The sequence below is a fragment of the Gopherus evgoodei genome, chromosome 3 (genome assembly GCF_007399415.2).
Source record: "Gopherus evgoodei ecotype Sinaloan lineage chromosome 3, rGopEvg1_v1.p, whole genome shotgun sequence".
Lineage (NCBI taxonomy): Eukaryota > Metazoa > Chordata > Testudines > Testudinidae > Gopherus > Gopherus evgoodei.
Window position 1 is genome coordinate 91,848,398 of NC_044324.1, and position 21,286 is coordinate 91,869,683.

The 21,286-nt window shown below is 38.1% G+C and overlaps 1 protein-coding gene across 5 annotated transcripts in view; it reads right to left on the reverse strand.

Annotated features, from left to right (window-relative positions):
- The window catches only part of PDSS2 (decaprenyl diphosphate synthase subunit 2), a 175,507-nt gene that overhangs the window by 54,479 nt on the left and 99,742 nt on the right, over positions 1–21,286 (reverse strand). For all 5 annotated transcript variants that reach the window (XR_003999556.1, XM_030556056.1, XM_030556055.1 and 2 more), the window contains one exon: positions 7,311–7,509. Coding sequence is in view for 4 of the 5 variants with exons in the window: in XM_030556056.1 (XP_030411916.1) it covers positions 7,311–7,509 (199 nt within the window). In the remaining variant the exon portion in view is untranslated. The remainder of the gene's footprint in view (positions 1–7,310; positions 7,510–21,286) is intronic.

A 21,286-nucleotide genomic window follows, 5' to 3' on the forward strand; every position in this document is an offset into this window, starting at 1 on the left:
TCACAATGTGCATTAGTTTCTGCGCAAAGGAAAGATTTACATGAATAAACTGGTAACATTTATGCAAACACAAGGACTATTTTGTAAACAACATATTTATGCCTTCAGGAATACATAAAGTTAACATAAGGAAATGCAACGACTATATAAGTAGTACATCTGTGCCACTATTTATTTATAAACAACTAATGCTTAATATAACAGTGATCTATAATGTGGTCTTGTGGTAGAGCTCTGCATTGACAAGCAGGAGTCCTCAGTTCAAATTCCTAGCATTTCACATAGCAGGTTGTGGGAAGTCCTTTGAAGTACAGTCCAGTCATCCATACAAGGGGTCATGAAATTAAAGTGGAGAAAAATTGCGGGGGATCATCCTTAAGTCCTCAGTCAACAGGACTCCAGAGAACAATGATATAACATGTAGTCCAAGTGGTCCTTTGACTAAAACCAACTACTGACATATGACTGATGTTTACAGACTATTTTAGCGTATTATTTGTGCCTCATAATATGTACAATATAATTCTACATCTGAGCAGTTTATGTTGCATCAATCTGTCCTCACTCAGACTTGTGTATCAGTACCCTCAGATGACTGGAATGTGTATATCTTCATTGCACCCTCTATCTACGTAGGCATTTATATCACAATCATCACGATGGTATCCGAGCTCTAGTGGCTGCAGCCCTAATACTGAAACAGGTTTCCATTGACTTCTCTATGATACTCCTCTTACAGCATAAGCTTCTCCACATATATTCCTGCTCATCTATCATACAAATGTCACATGTATTTCAGATTTTCATGCAGTTTAAATGATTGCAGAATTACACAGGTCTGGTAACATCATACTGACCTCTGAGATCTGCTGATGAAAAGTGTAACCGAAGAGCTAGGCTATATTATTATGATGTGAAAAATAAGTGAAACTGTGAGCATTTCATCTTTGGGTACACAAGAGAGTTAACATTTTAAAATGTTCTTGAATGAGCAATTCTAATGCATTCTCTGAAAACTTTGACACTTTTGTGAAATCAAGATGCACACATTACCAAAATTCACGTAGAGAGTTTCTATTAATGTACTAATCCATAGACCATCTCACAATCCATAAAGTACCATTCACAGTTAGTCAGTTTTTTGTTGTTTTTTTTAAACACAAGAGGTACCACATGCTGACATTAAACCTAACAGGACAACTGACAGAGATCAGAGTCCATCTCCCTACAGTTGCAGGATATGCTCCTGTGACAAAAAGCATATCCGATGTTAAAGGCCAAGAGAAACCACTCCTTACATGGAGTACATATATTTTTAAATCCCAGAAAGTGATACGAGTTAAATAATGAGACCTGTGATAAACTCAGGACAGATAGCTGCCGGGGCGGGGATGATAGAAAACAGTTCCAGAAGGTTACAAGGCCCTCCTCCCTACCACCTGAGAAGAGGTTACCAGAGAATCAATTAGAATCAGCTGAGAAGGAGTTCCCTGAGGTCAATTAGGATAGGCAGATTCCAGCTAAGGGCTGCTTGAGACTTTTTTAAACCCTCCCCTGCTGGGAGAAAAGGGGGAGAGAGAGAGAAGAAGTCATGCTGCCAGTAGGTTAGGAGCAGCGAGCCTCACCAGGAGGGGAGGCTGCATTCCCCCCCATAAGGGTGGAGAGAAGGAACAGACTTCCCCTGTGCAACCAAGAGGGACTGTTTTACCCAAGCTTGTCTCACCAAGGCTAAAAGCAGTGGAGGCTGGAGAGACTGAGAAGGTGCCTTGCCACAAACCCAGCAATGACTGCATTCAAGAACTGTAAATATGCCATGGTCTGATCAGATGCACATGCAGTTCTATACAATGGTAAAGATGTAATTAAATATTTATCATGTTAATCATTTTTATTAGATGAACCAACTGAGAATTATGCCTTAATGACAAAAATAATGAAGTTATGACCGTCCTGTAGCATTTTATTTTAATCGCTACAGTCTATATCAATTATGAAAAAGTCTAGAAAAAAAACTGAAATATGGCCTGATAATAATGCTTTCCTTCCATTTCCTAATACTTTTCAAGTTATTCTGTATGTTTGCATGCTCAAGCAACAAGAATTTAGATGACCCTGGCTTGCCCCCATCATTATGATGGACAATGATGTTTTACATTAATCCGGCACAGTGCAATCTATCTTGGAGGAGGTCATGCAATTTACGGCTTCACAGCTGGCATTTCAAGATATCTTTAGTTCAAGGTTCTTGTACTCTGAAGTGGTAAAAAAAAGATTTAAATGACTCTTCTGCATCACAACACTTGAAAATGTGTGAATGAGAAGCACGAGCATTAGTTAAAAACAACATTTCAAGGACTTCCCTCCTTTAGTCCTGAATCTTGTTAACACCACTAACAGTGATATGCTACAACAGTGAAAATTACTACAAGATTAACAACAATTCCTGTTCCTAATGTTATTTAAAAATCAAAGTGTTACCTAAGGCAATTACCTTGGAGCCGTTTAATATCTACAGGGAAAAGCCTAAGGGAAAATAATTGACTTGGCTAATTTTACCCTTGGCAATTATAAAATAGCTCTGCATTTCATTATGACTGCAGAAATTTACATCTAATTGTAAGCCCCGAGAGAAGTACAGAGATAAACGCATCATACAGAAGCTCAGACAAGAATCTAACAGCACAATAAAATTAGTTCAGTAGTAATGGTTTAAATTAAACTAACATGCTTAAGTTTAAATTACAACAGTTTTAGTTACTGAAACAGATATACGTGCCTAGATAGAGGTTGTAGTCTTATCATGGTCAGTATTATTTACAATATATTCCATGTTTCTTTTTCTATAAGCCAATTTACTTAGCTACTAACTGCCACAAAGAACAATACCATCCCTTTTACTTTTTCTTGCAAAGAATTAGGACTGTCAAGCAATTAAAACAATTAATTGTGATTAATCACACTGTTAAACAATAATAGAATAACATTTATTTAAATATTTTTGGCTATTTTCTACATTTTCAAATATATTGATTTCAATTACAACACAGAATACAAAGTGTACAGTGCTGACTTAATATTTTTTATTACAAATATTTGCACTATATAAAACAGAAGAAATAGTATTTTTCAATTCACCTAATACAAGTACTGCAGTGCAATATCTTTATCATGAAAGTTGAACTTACAAACATAGAATTATGTACAAAAACCCAACTTCACTCAAAAAAAAAATGTAAAACTTTAGAGCCTACAAGTCCTCTCAGTCCTACTTCTTCTTCAGCCAATCACTCAAACAAGTTGGTTTACATTTGTAGGAGATAATGCTGCCTGCTTCTTGTTTGCAGTGTCACCTGAAAGTAAGAACAGGCATTCACATGGCACTGTTGTAGCTGGCGTCACAGGCATTCACATGGCACTGTTGTAGCTGGCGTCACAAGATATTTACGTGCCATATGCGCTAAAGATTCAGATGTCCCTTTATGCTTCAACAACTATTCCAGAGGATATGCATCCATGACGATCACAGGTTCTGCTCGATAATGATGCAAAGCAGTGTTGACTGACGCACGTTCATTTTCATTATCTGAGTCAGATGCCATCGACAGAAAGTTGATTTTCTTTTTCGGTGCTTCAGGTTCTGTAGTTTCCACATCAGAGTGTTGCTCTTTTAAAACTTATGAAAGCGTGCTCCACACCTAGTTCCTCTCACTTGGAAGGCACTTCAGATTCTTAAACCTTGAGTTGAGCGCTGTAGCTATCTTTAGAAATCTCACATTGGTCTCTTCTTTGTATTTTGTCAAACTTGCCATGAAAGTGTTCTTAAAATGAACAACATATGTGGGTCATCATCCGAGACTGCTATAACATGAAATATATGGCAGAATATGGGTAAAATAGAGCAGGAGACATGCAAAATTCTTCCCCAAGGAGTTCAGTAACAAATCTAATTAACACTTTTTTTAAAAACAAGCATCATCAGCATGGAAGCACGTCCTCTGCAATAGTGGCCGAAGCACGGAGGGGCACACGAATGTTTAGAGTATCTGGCATGTAATTACCTTGCAATGCCGGCTACAAAAGTCCCATGCGAATGCCTGTTCTCACTTTCAGGTGACATTGTAAATAATCTCCATAAATGTAAACAAACTTTTTTTCCTGAGTGGTTGGCTGAACAAGAAGTAGGACTGAGTGGACTTATAAGCTCTGAAGTTTTACATTGTTTTGTTTTTGAGTGCAGTTATGTAACAAAAAATTTACATTTGTAAGCTGCACTTTCATGATAGAGAGATTACACGACAGTACTTGTATGAGGTGAACTGAAAAATATTATTTTTATTATTTTTACAGTGCAAATATTTCTAATAAAAAATAATATAAAGTCAGCACTGTACACTTTGTATTCTGTGTTGTAACTGAAATATTAAAAAATGTAGAAAAAAAATTTAATTTTTTTAAATTGGTATTCTATTGTTTAACAGTGTGACTAGGCAATTTTTTAATCACGATTAATTTTTTTGAGTTAATCGCATGAGTTAACTGCGATTAATTAACAGCTCTGCAAAGAACACAAAACATTATGAAGAAAAAAGTCATGGCTATTTCACACTCCTAAAAATAGATGCACAGAACTGAAAATTAACCACTTTCAAAAGAATAAATGCAGTTTGTTTAAATCATGGCACATGTCAAGATATTTCTATAACTTGTCTTAAAATTTTCTAACTTTCCCAGTAGGGTTGGAAGAAAGAATAATTTAGTAAATCAATCAGTTTCCATGGTGGTATCCTACTTATAGCATGTGGAAGCTATGACACTATTTAGATGTCAAAAAATGAAAAAATAAGTGTTAAAATGTTTTGGCAGAATTTTCCGACATGCAGAACAATGATTGCTTGAAAAATAAAGCATCTCCTTGGTATTTGTGCTTCAACTTACAGTAGGTTTGATTCCTGGCAAACCTTAAGGGATTATACTTTATTGCTGGAATGCTTAATTTATTATTTTCTCAAAATTTTCCCTCAGTTTGAGTTAAAACCTAGGTTTATTTAGGGTTAAATTCTCCTTTAATTTGCAGTGAGGATCTCATCCAGGATCTCCTGAAATGCTGAAGAATTAATCCTAAGTAGATACAAAACAAGTATAATCATGTTCATGTTAAATCAGTTTTTAAACTGATTTATGCAATAGTTTAATCATAAAAAGCACTGTAAAAGTTAAAGAAAATATTTTTTGAATATTTAATATTACATTTTTTTCCTCAGATAATTTAAACCATTAGTCAAGCAGGTTGGAAGTTGATTTACCTTCTCTTATACTGAACTCGTCTAGTGTTATAAATGACATCAGTCAAGTACCATACACATTCAGATACCATGGGTATGTAGAAGGTGCAGAATAAGATGCTAAACAGAACAAAATCATTAGGCTCAGAAATAGCAAATGTTATTATAACTTAACATTGTGGAAATATTTTACATAAGATATACATTTTTATTATACACAATAGTGGATAGATAATTATACTTTCTTGTGTACCTATATAAGAAGATTCCAGGATTGTCACTCTGAAGCCTAGAATGTCTGATGAGTCAGTGTGAAACAACTAGAAGTACGTGATGCTGACGGACCAGTTGCCAGCTTATGCCAAGGCCCCTACGCCTCACTGAACACTGACAAATGCATAGCTGCAAACCAGTCTGGCTAACCTATGCAACAGTATTGTTAAAACATATATTAGATTTATAAAAATGTGTTTAGTGTTTACACTTTATGAAACACTTAAGAGTTGTTGCATCTATTAATTTTACTTATAACTAAGGCTATATTTTAGTCACCGGTATATTTAGTAAAAGTCATAGACAGGTCACAGGCAGTAAACAAAAATTCACATGTTATCTCCTCTCCAACAAAGGAAGGATTGTAGACACCAGACAAGTCATTACAGAACATCAGCGGACAAAAGACTTTGTAGATTGCTCCTCCCACATCCATGAAGAGGAGATGTGAAGGTGGACTCATCTCATCAGTTTCAGACTCATTTGCATGTATATGTTTACCTGTTTTAACATTGTAAATAACTGTCATTTCTTTTTTCAGTTAAATGGTTAGTTAATTTATTATAGGATTGGCTTCAAGCATTGTCTTTGGTGTGTAATCTGAGGTACAACTGACTGACTGAGTAAAGTGACTGGTCCTTTGGACAGTGAGTAACCTGAATATTATTGTGATTTTTTATGTAAGGGACCATCTATCACAAGGACAGTTTTGCCTGGATGGCAAGATAGACAGGAGTGCCCAAGGGAATTGTCTGTCAATCCATGTTAAAGCTGTTAGGGGGTTCACATTTGATACTTGGTTGGAGAAATCTAAGTATAGAACTCATAACCAGTTTGGGGTTTGTGCCCTGGTTTGTAACAGTCTGCCCTAAAGTTGGCACTCATGTTCATGAACCGCTCCAGACAGCCTGACAGCATGGCTGAGAATTCTTTTTGTTTAGAATATTACCAGGTTCAATCATTACTGGGATTCACAGTCTATTATATACAATTTTAAAGTTCTCAGCCATTTGGGGCTTTTTTCCCATTTTACGAATTACACTCATGTGACAGTACTGGTTTTTACCTAGTGCATAAATATATCCTCTCTCTCTCTCTCTCATACACACACACACACACACCAGTTTATTCATAATGATAAACACCTCCTATCTTGTAAACTTTCAGACAGCTGAGCAAAATGACTGCAGTTGTCTTTTAAAATGATAATGTATTTTTGTTCATAGGGCATTCAATGCCCAAAGCTGTCTGGATGTCTAACAAAATTTTACTAATAGCAAAAAGGTAAATCACACCTGTGCACACCAAAATGGAAAGATCCTGAAGAATCCCCTAAATGTAAATCAAACAGAATACATTCTTCCCCCTAAAAAACCCCACCACAATATAAAACTAAATAATCAAATAAATATGTTTTGAACTTCACCTAGCAGGTTGCCAGAGATGTACTGTACTCCTACATATCTTGAAGACACAGCAGCATATGTATGTTAATTCACCAGCCTGTCTTTTAATCCACTACTATCTATGGCATCACTGCTTCAGAACAGATACTAAAGTGTTAGCAGTGGTAACATTTCTGTAATATTGTGGTAGATGTACCTGGAGCAACATCCAGCTGTCAATCCATCTGCACATAGAATAGAATTGTGCCAATTTTTACAGTGAAAGAATGTCCCAATTCAGACGTATCTGTTCAGTGGTTTTCTAACAACCAGAGCTGTTACTTGTTAAAGTAATAGAAACATTTTTTACCTTAGTATTCTGTAACTGAGCTAGGCTTGTGCAAGCATTTGCTAGAAGAAAGTCTCCACTCAGGACAGCTATTTTATTTCCAAACTGCATGTCCTTCAGTAGGCCATCACAGGACTTCAGCTCACCAATGTTCACTATCCCACGATGCACCAAGAAGGCAGTGTGGATCAGCTCTGTAATCTCTGCCAGACTTCTTTGACTTAAAGCAAAGATAAGAGATTTATTTTTGAAGCCACAAACACAATGCACATTTTTTGATAAAAAGCCGTTCTACAGTTCCTCATCTACACGAGAATGTTTTATAATTGTTGCTTTACCATAAATCTTTAGAAATCGCAGTTCACAAGTGGTAATTAGAGAAAGCATGATATCACCTGGGCAAGTATAGCATGATAGGGTCAAATCCTCACAGCTTCTGAAGGGAAGAAATCTTCCTCTCAGTTTTATTTTATTAACTTTCTCAAAGAATTCAAACATGTAACTAGTCAATATTTTTTTATATATTTTTAAAGATTTTGACAATGTCCCTTAAAAGAAACCAACCATAGGGTGCTCATAGTGGTGAGGGAACAAGAGGTCAGGAGTGGATTAAAAACTAGCTACGCATTAGAAAAGTGCTGCAATAAATGACTGCTCCCTGGACTGGGGGAGGGGGAGTAATAGTAGGATACCACCTCACATTTCAATAATGGGGCCAGATTTTCTAACAGACAGGCAGTGGGCAAATGACATTTGATGATGAAACTAAGTTGATCTGTTTAGTAGAAACTGGAGATTATCTAAATTCCTCTGTGCAGCATAATGCTAGATTAAATTTTACTTGGATAATTTTACAAGTCAGTTTCTCATTCTGATGTATTCTAATGGCCTCAATACAGGAGGACCCAATCCCTGCACGGAAAAAGAAGTATTTTCTCTTTCTACATGGCTCCCCTTTCTATGGCACTTTTCAGTTTTGGAGAAGAAGAAATGATGTAACAGCTGTAAGAACAAAATAATGTTAAATTTGGTGGACCAATATCGGAGTGTAAGGAGTGTTCAGGGGAAGCTGATCACACATCCAAGTCAACCCACAGAAAGAGAAAATTACACTTTGCTTACTGGCTAAGGGTTGGCAATCTATAAACAGCAGTGGCACTTGCCTCTCTTTCAGAGAGTGCTTACCTGACCTTCTACATTGAAGTATGAAATAAAAAGAAGAGGATAAAAAGATTTTTTTTCTGAAGTGGTGATGTTTGGCAATTAATCTGATTTCAAGGAGACCAGACACCTGAGTCTATGCTAGAATCACAACATGTGAAGCAGGCACAACAACTGAATGCGAGAAAGCAGAACAATACCAATCAAGCAGCAAAGCAGTAAACCTGTTTGTTAATTTCACAGTTTGCAATTCATGAAATTGGTACATTTAGGCCCTAATCGTGCAATTTAGGAAGCACAATCACAACTTTACTTACTTAAGTAGTTCCACTGATGTCAATGAAAATGACTCACATGAGTAAATTATGTATGTACTCAAGTTTTTGCAGGTTCAAGGCCTTAGATACCAAACATAAAATTAAACTGTAACCCTGCACAGAGCCCTTTTAGGTTCTCCATACTTATTCCCAAGGAAAACGGTTCAACGTAGATTTATTCTGTAAATAGATTACCCCACCTACTCATAGTGATCCATGTTTAGGTTAGAGTTCTGCTGCATCAAAAAGCAGGCAAGAAAGTAGAGTGGCTTGGGGGAGGTGAATTGAGGCTTCCATGATATTTATTACCATAGAACAAAAATTATTCAATTAAAACAGTTTTAAAAGATGATATTATTTATTATTCACTATTTTGCTTCCTGCAGGGAAGTGTTACTCTTGAGAGACACAGCAGGGGGCAAAGCAGTCACCAATTAGGCAACAAACTTCAAGCCTAACATTGGGCTTGTCTACATCACAAAGTTGCAGTGCTGGTGAGGGGGTTACAGCACTGCAACTTAGGAGGTGTACACATCTGCAGGGCATCACCAGCGCCGCAACTCCCTGTTTGCAGCGCTGGCCGTACTCCCGTTTTGTCTCAGGTGTAGAGGATCCAGCGCTGGTGATCCAGCGCTGGTAATCAAGTGTAGACACTTACCAGCGCTTTTCTTGACCTCCGTGGAATAAGCAGGTATCCCAGCATACCTGAGGAAGCCTCTGGTAATCAAGCAGGTCTCCTTCCCCGGTTTGCTCTCGCGTTCCCCGAACCCCCGAGCAAGCAGGTCTCCTTCCCTGCGGTTTGCAAGGGGTTTCGGGGAACGCGAGAGCAAACCGCGGCGAAGCTGGTCTCCTTCCCCGGTTTGCTCTCGCGTTCCCCGAACCCCCCTTGAAGCCGCCCAACAGCGCTGTAGTGTGGCCACATCTAACACCACTTGCAGTGCTGGTTGCTGTAAGTGTGGCCACTCTGCAGCGCTGGCCCTATACAGCTGTACTAATACAGCTGTAACAACCAGCGCTGCAAAATTGTAGATGTAAACATACCCATTGTCTCTCAAAGAGGCAGGGGAGAAAATCCTTTGGTATACATAGCCACACAAATGATAAGGTACTGTACATATTCTAGCCTTGAGTATACCAAAGGGTTAACAATATTTCAAGCACTGATAAAAAAAAAAAAAGGACTAACAAGACATCCCAATGCTCCTGCTGTCATTGTCAGGGCAGCCCTTGGAGGAAATGTCCGTATCAATTCATCAGATGGACAGCTGATCAACATTAAACAGACTTGCTCTCGACAGATTGAGCTGAACTACCTGTTAGGAATACTAATGAGAGCCCTCTGCTCTCTACAACAGAGTTCTGCCATTTCCGACTGCTGAAGATCCCAGGACATAAGCGGATCCCTAGTGATGAGCACATAAAGCTTCAGCTAACTCAAGTGACGGCTCATTTCCCTCAGCTGAAGGCAGACATTAATATTCTGAGGAGATCAGACCCACCTCTCTGACCCCCAACTATTGAAGCAAAACAACGACTGTCCTATTTCTTCATTTAATAAGCTTTTAATGAAGGAAACCAAAATCCTCTCTTTGACTTCAGCACAGCTCTCCATGAAAAGGTTGCATAAATACATCAGTGTCATACTTTGCAAATGCTCGGTATCTGGATTTTTTTTTCCATTTTTTTTTCTGTATTCAGTTTGCTCTCCAAACAATATTCATGCTTTCATGAGTAACATGTTATACACATAATTTGGGAAATTATCAGATGTACTCTTTACAGAAAGTCTATTACTTATCTTCTAATCAATGTACTATTTTCCACCAATTTATCTTTCTCTTAGGGGAGTTGCAACTTGGCTCTAAAAATTTTCTGCTCTCAAACTTGTTGCAGAAGCCATCAACCTAGGAGATTTTTTAAAATAAATTTCATTTACTATATTTTATTATTTTTATTGTGGTGGTACCCAGAAGCCCACTGCACTAGACACTGTACAAACACAACAAAAAGATGGTCCCTGCCCCCAAAGAGCTTATTTATTTATATATTTAGATTTACCCTTTTTGAAAAGGCCCTTAACAAAATGCTGAGAGTCCTGACAATTACATTTACAACAATACCCATCCTACAGCATTACTTAGTGAAAAACAGTCATTTAAGTCTCATCCATAACAAAACATATTAAGACAGTACCAAATATATATAAACTGTACAATACTCCATCTTGACCAATGAACTGAACTAAGCTTAGATGACTAATTCGTTCTCCTGTTAATCCAAATAAAAATAAATGCATTTAGGTGTGATCTTATGGAAACTTGGGTTTATGGTAGAGATTCTCATATTTGCACTATTACATGGACCACATCTTAATAAAATCATTGCTCAGGAATCACTGCTACTCCCATTCATGATTACACTGACCACTTTCCCCTCCTATTTATGAATGTGCAGTCCTCTCCAACTGCACTTTCAGCATCTCTTTCAGTCGGCCCACTTCCTTCCCTCTCCCACTCTCTATTGATGTTCCCCAAGCCTCTGTTCCTGGCACTCTGCTAATCTCTCTTTACACCATGTGCTTAGATGTTCTCTTCAGCTCACACAGCTTCAGCAATTATCTGCATGCTGATGATTTACGAATCTCTCTCTCCACTATTAAACTGTTTCCTTCCACCCAATCCCAAATCTCAGTTTGTATCTCTGACATTTCTTGGATGTCCTGTCACTTTACACTGAATGTGATCAAAACCAAGCTCCTTATCTCCCTTCCCAGACTTTCTCCACTTTCCTACTTTATCACTCTTGAAATCACCATTACCAACTTCTCCGACATTCAGGCCCTGTAACCTGAGTGACATTTGACTCCTCCCTCTCCTTTGCTCCACATATCTAGGCCATTTTCAAATCCTGCTTCCTTCTCAGCATCTCCAAGATCAGCCCTTTCTTTTCATCCCCACAGACAAATCACTGGTTCAGGCCCTCATTATATCACAACCTCCTCTATGGCCTCCCAAACACACACTGTGCCCCTTCAGTCCATATAAAATGCTGCTGTCAATTTCCTTGCCTGTCAGTCTGATCATACATATCCCCTCTATGAATGCTTCCTTTGGCTTCCCATGAGATATAACAAATGTAAATTTTGTCACCACCTTTAAAGCTGTACATAAATATGCCCCCTGTATACTTACCCTTCCTTTGTCAAGCTTTGCGTTGCCTCCCATTCCCTCTGCTCAGCTAACATCCCCAACATCACCTGCCTGTTTCTCACACAATAACTCCCATGCCTTCTTCCATGAGTACTGTGCACAAGGGACAGAACTCTCTAAATTCACTTACAACACCCCACCCTGTCCACATTGAAGTCCTTTTGCAAAATCCACCACTCACTTCTTCTGTATTGCCTATAGTAAATCAAGTTGAGTAGTATATAAATTGTCTATGCTATTCCCCTTCCACTGACCTCCATCTACTTGTTTGTCCTTAGGCCTGTCTGCACACAGCTTTTGCACTGACTTAACTATATCAGTGCAAAAGCTGTGAATCGACCAGCCCTTAGCTCTGAGCTCCTCAGAGCAGGGATCTTTCTTAAGTAATAACAATAGCAATCATAAGACTTTTCTGCAAGGCCACGTTAACAGTGGGCCACAGAGGACTGGTTTGCAGTAGGAAGCTAGGAATGTCTAAGTGAATGCAAGTTTCAGTTTTGTGGACTACCGAGGACTGCAGCAAAACTGCTGAACCTCAGCCTCTAAAGATCACAGCCCTACATCTGTACATTTTGGAGGACCCTTGCCATATGTATTTCATGGAATCAGTTGCAAATATCCTCACATAAACTGCCCTAACAGTATCCTGAGAGCAGCAGGCTGTCTCTGTCATGCCAAGCAGTGAAAATGTACAGTTCTCACAGAAAAGCCAGCACAGATGTGCAGGCATCAGTCCTATTGCTATATATACACAAATAGATAAACAACAGAAATAGAAAACTTTGAACATTTGCTGAACAATTGCCAATTTATATTTCAGACTTTTTTTATATTAACTCTTCCCATCATCTGAATGAGACTGACTCTCAGTATCGTATTACTCTGAAATCAATGTACAGCTATTACAAAGATGATCATGTCATGCCGATATTAATGCAAGTTTTGAAGCCCACATGACCATTTATGATAAATGGCAAAAGGATTGACAGACTGATGCAAAATAAATAAAAATCTGTAAAGACGGAATAGGTTTGACTAGCGAATCTGTTAATTTTTAATTATATATTTAACAATGTGCTTTCATGTCATCCTGATTGTCCTTTATGCTTATTTTATCAGGCACATTTTTTCATATTAAACTCTAGTCATTCATCTTGAGTGCAAACAGTGAAAATGGCCTTGTGCAACAATTTACTGTTATGATACAACATGATATTAAGAGACATTATCAGGGAGTTTACGCTCAAAATTTAGGTTCTGTTATAAAATGGTTTTCCAAAACGTAATATAGCCAGAAATGCAAAAGTGTTTGTAGCTTTAAAAAAAGACAATGAAAACAGCTTAACATTTCACCTGCAATGTCTGCAACTCAAACTCTGAAACCATATGTTATCAGAATAAGTGAACTTGACTAGCTCATTTTCACTGTCAAAACTGAATGAAGTGTAAAAGTAAACAGATCAATATCAATTGTGATAAATACATATTTTTAAAAATTTTAATAATCTGAAATACTATTAATAGCAGGAACATGGAGCAACATTTTTAAATGAGCATCTTAAAATAGTCACCAAAATGTGTATTTAGATACCTAATAGTCTGATTTTCAGCAGTGAGCACCCACAGCTCTTAGTGAAGTCAATAGGAGCAATAGGTGCTCAGCTTCTCTGACAATCAGCCCCTCTTAATAGATGTGACTAACACTGGACACCCAAACTTGAAAATTTTGTCCATTATTTTTTAACCTGATAGATTATCCTTTGCATTTTTATGGAGGTTATGTTCAATCTCTCTCTCTTTCAAAAATTTCCAATACATTTCCTCAACTTAGTGGCACTTATGGTATGTTCTATCTGTAAATTCAAAATAACCAGTAATTCTTTACTTGAAATGTAGGTACAAGGAAGAAAATATTATTGCAGTCACTAATGTGACTCCGAGTTAGGGTTATTTCTTCTAATTTATTATTATTTCTTAAGCGTTGATAGTATATTGGAGCTAACCTGGCACCTAGTTTTAATGTCTTTTTGTGACATATCAACAAGATGTATGGAAAATCCTCTGTAAATGTAAGTGCAAATAATAAATTCAAATTGATCCTGTACACTGGAGTCATAATGTGCCAAACTGAGAACACATTTATTTACACGGCTGAAAAGGTGAGACTTTTACATTTTCTTTGCCATTTGTCCATCAAATGGAATTTCATAGTTAATGGAAATGTGACCCAAAGATCAGTATATACCAAGCAGTAAACAGAACCATAGAGGTAGAAAATCTGGTTCTCTACTTATGCACACCCCTTTAGCAAGGGGAGAACAGGAAGTGAAAGTTTTTTGTTTACTTTACAAAACATTTTGTTGTTTTTGTTGTTGTTGTTAGAGGTTGCAGTTTCCACTGCTGAAAGGAAAAACCTAAAGAAAAAATAGTAGTCCTGAGACACACCACTCTAACTTTCTATCACATGATCACGGCTTTAGTATCTATTATGCAAGACAATGTCTAAAGTCGCAACATCTAAAGGTTATCTGATACCTACTACACTGAGGACTAAGCTGCTCGGCCAGGATGAAAAATACCTGTGACTGTCATCCTCCACCTCAAAATGCATGAAGTTTAAAGGAATAAACCAGCTAATTGTAGTTTATTGTGTACCCTAATTGCAACTTTGTCAATTTATTTTTTATTTCACACAGTTAAAAAATATACTATGTATCTTGCCTTTCTAATATCTCTTTCCCTTCCTACCTTCTCTCCACTATTTCTTCACCCTCACCTCTCCCTAGAATTTATCAGTGTCTTCTGCATAATCTTCAGGGTATTTTCTCTTTATTCTCTCCCTCCTCTTTTATTTCTTACATTCTCTCTACTTACATTTTATTCTGTTTCATTTTTCCTTTCTGTGACATACACAGGGTGCAGTTCAAACTAACAAGTGGCTGTGTCACCCCTGCCCTCTAACCTGGGGTGCCCTTCACAATGCTTTGCTGCTGTAGCCTTCAATCTGGACAGATCACAAACAGCCTCCAGCATGCAAGTCACTTTCAGCAGTCTGCGTGTGTGCTGCAGCCTTCCAGCCACATCGCAGCTCCTACCAGCCTTGATTATACCGTAGGGTGACCCCAATTTACTCCCAGTCTTAGATTCCCCCCGCCCCCCGAAATGTATGCACTATACTGCCGAGCCATCTCCTGGACAATACAAATGTATATAAAGTCCATCATTTCATCAACAGAAATAACATACACCATCTTGTTATCCCAAATGGAGTTTCACAAACACTTCAACACACTGGATTAGATAAAACAAGTTTATTAACTACAAAGAGAGATTTTAAATGGTACAAGTAACGAAACAAAGGTCAGAAATGGTTACAAGATAAAATGCAATCAATGCTTAAACTATGTTAAATTTAAAGCAGTTTTCTCACACATGCTTTCAGCACTTACTGTGCAAACTTCTTAGGTCAGAAACCCTTCTCCAGTTCAATAGCTGCTTCCTTTGTCCCTTTAGGTGCACTGAATCGATGGACAGTTGAAGGGTGTCCTGAGGTGTTTGTCCCTCCTTTTTATAGTATCAGTCCCCCTCTTGGAAAAGATATCCAGATGAAATTCAGAAGACAAATGCTTTATCTATACTGGACTTTTGTCAGCAAAACTTGTGTCGTTCAGGAGTGTGGAAAAAACAAATACACACACACCCCTGAACAACAAATGTTTTACCGATGCAAAGCGGCAGTGTGAACAGCACTTTGTCAGCAGGAGAGCTCTCCTGCTGACAAGGCTACTGCCACTCATTGGGGGTGGAACTCTTTTGTCGGTGGGAGAGCTCTCTCCCGCCGACAAATAGCAGCTACATTGTAGCAGCACAGCTGTGTCACTAAAAGGTGCATAGAATAGTCATAGCCAAGAGTCTATAGGGAAGGATGTTCCCTGCTGCTTTCTCTCACCTGTTTGAGGTTTCTTTATCTATGCTTTCTGCTTGATGACTCTGTTTACTGTCTAAATGCAAATTAAGCAGAGAACACATTCCTTTGTTTGAGGCAGGCCTGTCTGCCAACCTCAGTTTGAAGCATGTGTTAAGAACACCATACAATGGAATCTTATAACTTCACATATAATGTTGCCACAGACATTTTATCAGTACAATAATGAGCAGCAAACTATGAGTTTTCAAATGATACCTCACAAGGCATATTCTGTACAAAGATTATTACAATAGCATATAGGATGTAGACACAATGGTACATTCTGTTTGTCACACTCTCCAACTGCAACTTCTAATTCCCTCCCCCCCATCATGCCACATCAATTGCTCTCCCATCAACCATCCCCTTGTCACACAAAAGGTTTGAAAAAATTTCCAGCAGCCTAACAGCTAGAGGATTAAGCCTACTAACCGAAGATTAATTTAAGTGACTGATACCTATTGTCCAAGGACAATGCCCAAGGGATTCCTTCCAGGGTTCTGTGCTTGGGCTTTGTTCTGTGGCTTTATCTTTTGTAGTCTCCAACAGGTCAGAATCTGATAAATTTGAGTGTTCCCCTACCACTCCTGGCTGATGGAAGGGAAAAGGTGCATCCCTCTCTCTGCTTCCACCCCTACTCTAAAATCTCTTGGTTGCTGTTGGGATGGGGGTGGGGGTCTCTTACAGTATTTAAAGAGTATACATCTCTTTATTTCGTTCTACCAAGTGAACAGCTCTAGTGTCTGCCTCTGCAATTCCTCTCAGTTTTGCCCAACAGGAGCATGAAACCGACTTGTCAGTTTCACTGCTGCCCATAGTGTTCTGAATAATACTGACCTGACTCTTGCTAATTTCCCTCTGCAATGTCTTGAGAAAACTGTGGGCAGCAACAGCAGCCCCCAGAAGCTGTTTACATCAATTTACAGTCTGTTCACATTTGCAAGGTTATCATCATAGCCATAAGGATAAGAAACTTTTTTTTAAATGAAAACTTAGATACTACAGCCATTAATGCTGATGTCCATACTTGCAAGAATAAAGCTTACTATTTGACACAGATAACCTTGTTATTAGTGAATCCAGTTCTTCCAGAGAAGAACTGAATTCTAAGTTAAGAATCATCAAAACCAGAACTGCATTTTTCACATTACAACTATCATCTATCATTTACGTAACGGTAGCACCCAAAAGCCCTAATCAGGATTGGTGTCCCATTATCCTTCAACAAGTATACCAACTTTTATTCTACTTTGCTATATATAGAGAATCATCATCTCAGAAGATTTCACTATAAGCAGGTTCTGTAAGAGGAAACAAACTGTTCAAGACTCATGTTTGTCTTCGGATACTTAGGCCTCTGTTGGCAAAGCAATGTACTTGGTGCTACACTATCACGCTGAAGTGGGAAATACACAAAGAAAGACTAGAAAATGGAGAAAAAGAAAGAAAGACCATCTACAAAAATAGTGTGTGTGTATATATGGATATATGCATATTTTTTATATATATACACACATATACACACATCTATATATACACACATACACACACTTTACCTATCTATATATTTTCTTTAATTACAGCTTACCATATAACCATTAGTGGGTTCCAGCCATGCAAGTCACATTTATTAAAGGCAGCATGTCAAATAGGAGTTGACAATTACAGGCTCTATCAATACACATTATGCCAGATGGTAATGAGCCATGCACAAAGGGCCAGCCATCCAAAATAATCACACCATTTTCCACAGAAATGTTGAAGAGGTTATGGTTTATTACACAGTGCTCATTATATATACTGTGGCAGCATTAGCAATTTTTCCTTCATTTGTGTCTCATTTAAGACTCTGTCCCCATAAGCACATTCAAATTAGTACACAAGGTTAAAACCATTATGGCCAGGGGAAAAAATTAAGTTGCATTTTATTTTATAGTAATGGTGGATCAAAGGTTCCTGGAATCTATTATTTTCTCAACTATTATCTAACAAGGCATTAAAAAAAACAACAAAAAACGGTATTTACTGCCAGTATAGCTTTGACATGAACAAAGCTAGCCCATTTTAAATGAGCAAACACTATATTATTTAATTAAAGAAAAACTACATGAAAAACAGTAAAGTTGCAACACAAAGTGGTAAAAGTCACAAAATTAAAAGATGAAGATGAACTGTCAGACTTGGCTTTAATTTCCTCATTTGTACACAGTTTATTGCCTTAAACAGCGTTTAAATTTTTACAAAAGACAACTAAATATTTTATGGAAGGATAAAAACACATTTACTGAAAAGACTGGAATGGCATCTCTTAGGTACACCCATATTAAGGAATTTAAAACACTATTTACAGAGTGTGTGTGTGTGTGTGTGTGTGTGTGTGTGTGTGTGTGTGTGTGTGTGTGTGTGTGTGTGTGTGTGTGTGTGTGTGTGTGTGTGTGTGTGTGTGTGTGTGTGTGTGTGTGTGTGTGTGTGTGTGTGTGTGTGTGTGTGTGTGTCCAAATAGAAAACAATACTTGGGGACATTTGTTCTCTTGCTTTTACATTTGTTTAAGAGCTGCATGGGTGTGAAGATAGTTATATATTTCTCAGTGGCAAACATCTCAATGTTGTGTCAAGACAAAATGAGGATGCACTTCATACCGGTTAAAAATGTGAAGCCAACCCCCCAAATTCAGAGTGGCAGGCAGTGTTGACAAGTCATATATTGAAGTCTTTTAATGAGTCTACAAAGTACAAATCATGCCACTAAGAATTGTAGATTTTAAAACCCTTCAGGACAGGGACAGGGGTTTTGCCCATTGCTTGTGCCAGCATGACAACAAGAACAGTGTTTTCACTGCCTGGAAGTTGTAACCTTCTTTATACCAACTGCATCATCAGGTTCAGTCTAATGCATATGATCAATTTATTTTTTTGTCACTGGCACAACTATGTCCTCCGCTCCTTCCCCATCTGCCAAATTGACATTTGTGCAAACAGGTACAACCAGTATTAAACAAAACCCAGTCTCCTGACTCTGTTATAATGTACGCAGGGGACTGGACTAAGTTAAAGGTGACGGCAGAGAGCAAAAACCACAATATAGGGGACTGTGATAATTGTTTGTTTTAAAACAGATTTCTAAACAATTCAGACAATGAGTGGAGTTGAATTCCTTATTGGTAGTGGCAGGAGGCCAACAAGAAAAAATATTTGGCCCAGTGGCCATATACTTATGAAATCTTTAATTTCAAGCAAGATCTTTCCTAAGGACACATGACCTAGGAGCAGTAAAAGAGATAATATAAATTAGCACCCATCCCAAGCTGTTACCAGCCTTCTCCTTTTTGATAGTCCAATGTCAAGCATTTTCTCATTCCAATGCCTAAACAAGGCTACTGTTCTATGCAGACAACTTCACAGAGCAACCACTGAGCCCTCCCATGAGCGCTTGAGATTCTCTGAAAACCCAACCACGTTCTGCACTGAAGCAGGGGAGGGGGCTGATGCTCAATTTATTACTCCAACTCCCAATCTCTGTGTAGCGAGGGGAGTTAACTAACCTCACCCCCATTTATTATATCCCCACTGTGGGGAATCTAATCCTTGCTCCCAAGATAAATCACCTGAAGTTGTCATCCTGTGAAATGAACAGTTTAAATGCACCATGAAAAATCTTATGTGCTAATCACAGGAAACCTGCTCAGTGTTCACTTACTCATAAGGCCAGATTTACCTATGCCATGCAAGCTGACATAATTACTTCAACGTCCAGATACACCTGTGCCCTCCCACAGCTGCAACTGCAACAACATCCTCAACCTGACAGACATACCTCCCTATCTGATTTGAGTGACAGTTAATTGATACTTTATGAAACCAAGAGAAGGAGAAGGGAGGATGGTATTTGCAGAAAGGAACAAGGCTGGAAAAGAATTTTGGCGGTGTGGGCAGAGAAAGGTCAGATGTTGGACTTCATGTTGGAGATATTATGCAGGAAAAAGCAATAAGATTCAGGCATGACCTAAATGTGTGGGTCAAAAGGAAAGGCAAACACGAAGGAAAGATTAAAGGATTAGATGACGGGCAGGAAGGTAGGCTTTGGGAGAAAAGAATCAGGAGTTCAGTTTTGGCAATTACTAAGACTCCTTCCTCAAAACTACGGTGGATGCCCGTCATAGACTACTTACTGGATGACTATTTACCAATTAAGACTTCTGTCCAACTGGAATTAATCTAAATTTGCTCCCTTCTTAAGTTCAGATCCTTTAACTCTCCAATAAACAACCCAATCACGAAATCTTATCTAACATCTATTTCATGATAAATGTACCACAATGGCTACCAAACATTCTGAATTTCAAATGTATGTTTACTATTGAAAATATTTTTAAATCCCTAAATTAAGATATAATGCCTCAGAACTGTACAAGATCTCACTTATAACTTATTGAAAGAAGACAGAGACTACTAATAAGATAAGATAAGTAAATTTATGGCCATATTTTTTCTCTCTGTATTGGCTGATTCTGAGGCCTCAAGCCTTTGAAATTCAGTTCAAATGTTATTTGCAATGACTGTGTGAGAGAAATCACACTAGGGTAATAGAGATTCCAATTACTGTGTAGTGTCAATTATGTATAGACACCAGTAAACCTCTCAGTGACTGCTTAGCAGTCCAAGTGTTTCCCCGAAACATTGTCTCTAAGGAGTTGGTATATAATTGTATTCAACGTAGCTGAAGTTAAGGTGCAGTAACTTTAATGTTAACCGATTCAGTATTAATGACATGTTAAATACATTGAACTACTTCATACAACTGAAGCCTATTAAGAAAGGACACCTGCCAAATGAGTAGACCTGTTAAGAGAAAAAATATTTTATTTACCAAACTGAAAGGAGCAAGATATACAGATAAAATTAAATGTGTGAACAGAACTGAGTGTATCAAAAAAAGAAAGTACAACAGGAAAATTACTTGAAGGAATTATAAAATTTGCTGTGTCCAAATCAAAATATAATTTATATTCTAAAGCTGTGGTTCTCAAACTAGGACCGCCACTTGTTCAGGGAAAGCCTCTGGTAGGCCGAGCCAGTTTATTTACCTGCTGCATCCACAGGTTCAGCTGATTGCAGCTCCGACTGGCCATGGTTTGCTGCTCCAGGCCAACGTGGGCTTGCGGTAAGGGCGGCCAGCACATCCCTCGGCCCGCGCTGCTTCCTGCAAACTTTATATCACCCCCCAACATGTATTCTATCATATACATGCATTACAGAAAAACTATTTCTGAAATATTGTAGTTTCTTTAAAAAATGGGTTGTTCTGTTTTTTATCCCTTTACCTGTAGAGCCAGGTGTTTTAGT